The 6,694-nt window shown below is 54.1% G+C and overlaps 1 protein-coding gene across 1 annotated transcript in view; it reads left to right on the top strand.

Moving 5' to 3' along the window:
* Positions 1 to 6,694, top strand: part of ITPR3 (inositol 1,4,5-trisphosphate receptor type 3) — a 94,768-nt gene that overhangs the window by 71,112 nt on the left and 16,962 nt on the right. The window contains exons 40-46 of the mRNA XM_075910583.2: positions 452 to 626; positions 937 to 1,118; positions 1,568 to 1,768; positions 3,586 to 3,696; positions 4,444 to 4,539; positions 5,251 to 5,352; positions 6,272 to 6,358. Of these exons, the coding sequence (XP_075766698.1) occupies positions 452 to 626; positions 937 to 1,118; positions 1,568 to 1,768; positions 3,586 to 3,696; positions 4,444 to 4,539; positions 5,251 to 5,352; positions 6,272 to 6,358 (954 nt within the window). The remainder of the gene's footprint in view (positions 1 to 451; positions 627 to 936; positions 1,119 to 1,567; positions 1,769 to 3,585; positions 3,697 to 4,443; positions 4,540 to 5,250; positions 5,353 to 6,271; positions 6,359 to 6,694) is intronic.

Genomic DNA, 6,694 nt, shown 5'->3' on the forward strand with positions numbered 1-6,694 from the left:
AAGGACTCGATTAAGGAGAGTGCATGAAGATGGCCTTGCTCTTGAGATCTGACTGGCTCGGCTACCCTGATTGACAGCTTTGTGATGAGAAACAAAAGCAGTGACCACTGGGTTTCCCCAAGCGGATCACTGCTCTGTTCAGTCTAGTATCCCGCTTCCTTCAATGCCTAGCACTTTGATGTTGTAGAAGGTGATGAAAACACCTGCAGTGCTAGAGGCAGGGGCAGGAAATCCTTCCCAACTCCTGTGCTTGATCAGTTTGTGCCCTGCAACCTGAAGTTAACCACAGCTGTACAACTGCAGAGTATCAGTCGTAAAGTCCCCCAGCACTTTGGAACCTCCAGGCACCGTATCAGACTTAGTGGGAGGCACAGTTCCCGGGGGCAGCTGGGGAAACTTCACATCCTGAGGGGGACGTTTGTACTTCTTGTCTGGCTTTCTCCCCACCCAGAAATCGTTTTATAACCTGATGATGAGTGACAGGAAGTGCGAGAAGTTCTTTAAAGTGCTGCATGACCGCATGAAGAAGGCGCAGCAGGAGACCAAGTCCACGGTGTCGGTGAACATGAGCGACATTGGGAACAAGCCCCAGGAGGACAAAGACGCCCCTGACCCTGGCACCAAGGGTAAATGGGAGGGGAGGGTGCGGGTGTCAGCTCTGTGGACAGGGACCATATCTACCTTTGTGATCCTAACTCTATCTCCAAATACCCTGCCCATAGGAAGTCTAACCCCTGGATGGGAACAGTGTTGAATTGTAGGTTCCTGATCTAGCCAGAGGTAGATGCTCTGGATAGCCAACGTGAAGATTCAGCCAGGCCAGCCCCTTCTAAGTAGCCAACTGGGGATGTGCTTGTCTCCCTTGAGTGCATTCTCTCTGCGTAGGCCATCGTCACTCCTGGGTAGGCCAGTAACAGAGACTGGATTTCACTTTAGGACGAGGGACGCTCATGCTGTCCCACCCCCCATCTCGGCACCCCATCGCCCTTGGGTTTCGAAAGGGCCACGATGCTGGGGAGCGAAGCCAGAACAACGAGATGGGACTGTCGGTCTTGATCATGGAGCCTATTCTTCGGTTTCTGCAGCTGCTCTGTGAGAACCACAACCGGGACCTCCAGGTTCGGAAGCTGGGAGAGGTGGGGGTTTGGCTCACCGGGGAGAGCACTGGGACTCAGGAGACCTGGGCACTATTCTTGGCTTTGAAATTGGCCTGCTGGGTGATTGTGGGCAAGTCACACCCTCCCCCCTGCCCCGTGCCTCAGTTTCCCCATCTGTACAAGGTGGGGGGATGACACTGACCTGCTTTGTGACTGCTCTGTGATCTACAGAAGCAAAGCGCCAGAGCCGCGTTGTGACTGCAGTAGGTACCGGTCACTGAATGTACGTACAATGGCACAGGCTTGACGTGCCCTGCGCCCCCGTGACAGAGCCAAAGTCTGCCCTGACCCGCCCCCTGTGGGCTTCCCTGGGGAGGAGAGGGCGCAAAGGAGGGATGCAGAGACTGGGGCTGTGCGTTGCCCCCAGGCTGCCCCTCCCGGAGGTCTGAGCCACGGGGTTTGTTTTACAGAACTTCCTCCGGTGTCAGAACAACAAGACCAACTACAACCTGGTGTGTGAGACGCTGCAGTTCCTGGACATCATGTGCGGCAGCACCACGGGGGGGCTGGGCCTGCTGGGCCTCTACATCAACGAATACAACGTGGCCCTTATCACGCAGACGCTGGAGACCTTGACGGAGTATTGCCAGGGGCCGTGCCACGAGAACCAGGTAATCCCAGCCTGGCCTAAGAGGAGACCGCGTGGTTTGCTGGGAGGCCAGGGGGTGGCTCCATCCACAACCAGAGACTTTTGCAGGCTGCTTTAGAACAGGGTGGGGAACCTCAGGCCTGGGGGCCAGATGTTGCCCTTGGCTTGCCTGGATCTGACCCCTGAGGCTCCGGGCCCCCCCTAATATTAGGGAGCCTGTGCTGGTGCTCCAGTCCCCCCCCCCCCCCCCGCTGCCTCCCCATGGGGCTGGAGCACACAAAATCTACTAGGCTGGGCCCCCCCTCCCCCGGCTCTGGTGTGTGAGGGAAATGTGGGGAGTGTCTTTCTCCTTATACGGAGGCCACGGGAAGGGAGGGGGGGTTCCGCTTCTCACTTGTGTGCGGCCCCCGACTGATTGTTCTCTGGGTCAGCGGCCCCCAACTCAAAAGAGGTTCCCTGCCTCTGCTCTAGATCTCGCTTGTTCCAAGGATGCTTGGGACTTTGCACCACTGCAAAATCCAGAGCCGCTCTTTGGACACCGACGGGGGAGCCCTTTGCAGAAGGCTGCCCACAAATAAAGCCAAGGGGCTGCCGCCACTGATGCTAGTTCAGCCTCCTCCCCCCCCCGCCTCCCGATTGTGCTGTGTCAGTGGCAGCAGAATCAGGACCTTAGAAGTTCAGAGAGGAGCAAAGAAAGCAGGGCAGACTGAGGAGTGGGCAGACGTTACAGTCACTAACCTGAGCGGCTGGATAGCTAGTACGGGGACGTGATCACTGCCCACAATATCCAAGGAGGGAAGGAATTGTTCTGAGCCCACTAGGAATTAGTAGGGCAGCCGTGGGCTGATTAGCAGGAGAAACCTCCCGGCCATAGCCACCCGAGGGGGAAGGCATGAGAGCAGAGTTCCCTGTAAGCTGAGTGCTTGGACAGAGAGATTCTGGTGCCACCCAGTTGATTAACAGAGCGCTCACGGCCGGCAGCATGAGTTCCTATGGGTGGTGCACATCTGCACTTGCCTTGGTGCACAGAACAAAATTTATCCTGCTCACAGGTGGAAAAAGTTAGAGCTTCACTGAGTCGCTTCAGACTAGGCAGGACAGAACAGTGAAGAACGGGCTGCAGGGAGCAATCCTGCAACTCCCCCGCCTGTGTCTTTACTCGTAGACCAAAGGAGCAATGTGATTGGCCGATGGGGATTTGTAGCAGGGTAGTCATGGGCACAGCTGGGGCAAACCATGCTCTGAAATGGTCAGTGCTGCTCTTGCAGGTATGTGGCAGTTACAATGTTCCACTCGCTCTTAGGGAAAGGGAGCTAGAGGCTTTCGTTCTTGGACCTGGATAACTGCCTGTTCTTTATCATTGCCTCTGTATGCGTTAGGGTAACCGGCTGTGCCGATTTGATAGGGACAACCCAGGGCTTTTTCTTATATAGACACCTATTACGCCTCGCCCCTCTTCCCATTTTTCACACTGACTATCTGGTCACCCTGATATGCAAAGAAGATCCCACCAATATCAAGGCAGCAGCGATTGAACGTGGCTTGAGCCAAACAAGGCTGTAATGTGGCTCTCTGGCCAGTATAGACAAAGCCAAGTAACACGGTTAAATCCTGCCGTAGGCTTTGTCTGCACAGTTTTTAACTATTTGCGTCTCAGTTGTGCTGCGCTGTGTGCTGGGAGCACGCTGCTCAATTGCAGCTGATCTGCTTGTGTCGATGGGGCCTAAAGCCTTTGGCAGTTCCTCCCCTAAGCCTGAGCCGCGGTGAGTATGTGGGGAGCCTGAGGTCGAGAGGGCAGAAAAGAGCCGGTGGGGTAACCCTGCATGTGTCGTTCCCCAGAGCTGCATCGTGACGCATGAATCGAACGGCATTGACATCATCACAGCCCTGATCCTCAATGAGATCAGCCCCCTCTGCAAGTACCGAATGGACCTCGTCCTCCAGCTCAAGGTTGGTGAGGCAGCCAGGAGGAGGTGTGTGAGGCCAAGGGTATCTCGTGTGTGTGGGTCCTGAAGAGGATTTATGTAAGGGAAGGTGTCTGGCCTATTGTCAAGGTGAATGCAGAAGTGGGGGCCCACAAGAGCACTCCAAAACCTTGCCTTTACAGGCTCTGGTACAAAAACTTCCCCCCAAAATCCTAATACCTGGATTTTGGGGAATCCACTGCCACCACCCACATAATTGCAAGAAAACCAGGGAAGAGATCACCTGGGAAACCTCCTTCCAAAGGTAAAACTCTCCCCTGCCCCAACCTCCATTTTACTTGGAGCTGGGAAAAACAGAGGGGATTTACAGACAACAATGGACTCTGCCCTTATTACTAGACACTGAGTCAAAGGACACAACAATCAACCAATTTTGGTTAATTAGAAAAAAGAAACAAACTTTTATTATCAAAACAAACTACAGTTGCAAGTATAGTAAAGTGGCTAGATGAGAAGAGCCACTAATTGATCTAGGTACTCGGAGGGCCCCTCGGGGATGGGGAGGGGAGGTCTGTCTCCAGCGCATGGACTCTGTAGCAGTGTGGTTTGGTGGGCTCCATCATGTACCTCTCTAGAGTGGGTGGGAGCATGGCTGGGTCTCCAGTCTCGGGGAGCTGTGGGCAGTGCTTCGGTGTGGCATGTTCTCAGGCCTCTAGCAGAGGTAGAGGGTGCCCGTGGCTCTGGTTTACCTAAGTGGATGTTTTTTCGCCAGGACAATGCCTCCAAACTCCTGCTGGCCCTGATGGAGAGCAGGCACGACAGTGAGAATGCCGAGCGGATCCTCATCAGCCTCCGGCCTCAGGAACTGGTAAGGGTGGGCGAGCAGGGAGGGGCTAGGCTGCCTTTGAGAGACATGCAGGACTTTGCATGTCAGCAACAGGGGAGGGGGGACAGGCAGAGGTCTGAATCACCTCTACAGACCTAAAATTACAGGCAGATGTGATACTAGGATGGATCTACCTCCCCATCCTTCTCACCCTTGCTGTTGGTGCCCTTTGCCAGGGCTGTGAGGTGTGTGGAATCAGATACACAGGTGCAGCTGGATTCAGTGCCGTGCTATCTATCCAAGGTAGCTTATCTGGCCTCCATTCCCATACTATCTGAACACATCTCTGTCTTTGGTGTATGTGTCTTCACAGCCTCCCAGTGAGGTAGGGCACTAGTGTACAGGTGGGGAAACTGAGGTACAACAAAATGAAGTGGCATGACCAGGATCCCAGAGGGAGTCTGTGGCAGATCAGGGAACTGAACCAAGTCTCTACCACTAGGCTAGCCTTCCTCATGGGTTCGCTGCCGTCCTCACCAGCACCACTTCCACTCCCACAACTGACGTCAGTTACACACACACACCCTCTGTGGTGGTCCCTGGAGCCGTTCATGCTTAGGGTTAAAAACAAACGGGGCAGGGAAGAGAAACAAAATGCTATGCTGCAAGTGTTCCCAATGCAAAACCTTAGCCAGGTTGCTGGCTGGTGAGGTGCACAGCTGAATGGTCGTGCATTTGATGTTGCCATTACAGGTTGATGTCATTAAAAAAGCCTACCTCGAGGAGGAAGAGTGTGAGAACTCTGAGGTTTCCCCCCGGGAAGTCGGGCACAACATCTATATCTTGGCCTTACAGGTACCGTCTTTTTGGCTGCGTCTCTATCACAGGGCTCCCTGTGCAGGAGCCTCTCCTTTCTCAGGCTAGGTTCCACCAGCTTCTCCGACCCATGTGGGGGTCACCTTTGTTCACTGGTTAACATGAGATAGGGTTTCCAGGCTCCCTGTCCCCCCTCCCCTGCCCCTGTCCATATTTATTTAAATGCTTTCTCAAGACAAGCCTAGAAAGACCCAGGGATACCTGTGAAGTTCTAGGCTAGATCCAGAAGTAGAAGACTTGCTGGTGGCCTAGTGAAAGGAAATTAGGCTCTTTAGAGTCCTGACCCTCCGTAACCCCCTTCTTTGCTTGGTCCCTCGCTGACACCTTCGAGGGTTCCAGCCATTCGTAACTACATCAGTGTGTCCTGGCACAGCACAGGTTCATGTCACTGCTGACGTAAGACTGTCCCCCATGAAGGATGTCAATGGCATCTCACCCACTTGTACCAATGGGCCCCATTCTGCACTATTCTGCGGATGTCCCAACAAGTCCGGCTGCCCTCGGACAGAACAATAGCCCCTCTGGTTTGGAATCCAGTGACTGAGCCTCAGGGCTTCAGCAGAAGGCGGAACCGCCACACGAACTGGCCAGTTGTATATTATCAAGGGCTGAAATCCTTCCTGACCCAGTTGATTCAGCCGATTCCCTGAAGAATGGGGATTGTTTGATCCTAGCTAGTGTCTCTGCAGATGCTGTTCTGTCTCTGTGTGTATAAGAGCTAAATCCTGATTCCCAGAGAAGTCAATGTCCTTGGCGGTAGTAGGCCCAGGCATGTCTCATCCTTACACGGCTCTTACATGGCTAGCGAGGGATCCTCACATGTTCACAGTAGGTTCTGCCCTGCTGGGCCTGTCTCATGCTCCTGTTAACTCCTTGCTGCCCCTCCCTCTCTTTCCAGCTGTCTCGGCATAACAAGCAGCTGCAGCACCTCCTGAAACCAGTGAAGCGAATCCAAGAGGAGGAGGAGGAGGGCATCTCCTCTATGGTATGAGAGCGCCTCAGAGCGAATGCAGGGTCTCCTCAATGGCAGTGGGTTGCTAAGAAACCACACTCTAGGCCTGGCGAAGCAGCGATTGCTTAGCTGCTCTGTTTCCATCATTCAGTCCTTGAGCTTTTAACTATTCCCCTGGGGATACAAAATTCAGACCTCCGATGGGGTTTGCCTGGTCTACAAGCACTAGAAGGCTTGCTCCTATCAGTGCTGATGGGGTTAAGCTTCCCTGGTGGTGTCCAATTCCCACTTGGCCCTTCCCCTGGAGGTCGGAGGGTTGATCCCTTTGCTGTCATTTTCCTGCTTTGTGTGGCCTTGTCTCGGCTCCCA

Source organism: Pelodiscus sinensis, chromosome 27 (assembly GCF_052426305.1).
Source record: "Pelodiscus sinensis isolate ZL-2025 chromosome 27, ASM5242630v1, whole genome shotgun sequence".
Classification (NCBI taxonomy): domain Eukaryota; kingdom Metazoa; phylum Chordata; order Testudines; family Trionychidae; genus Pelodiscus; species Pelodiscus sinensis.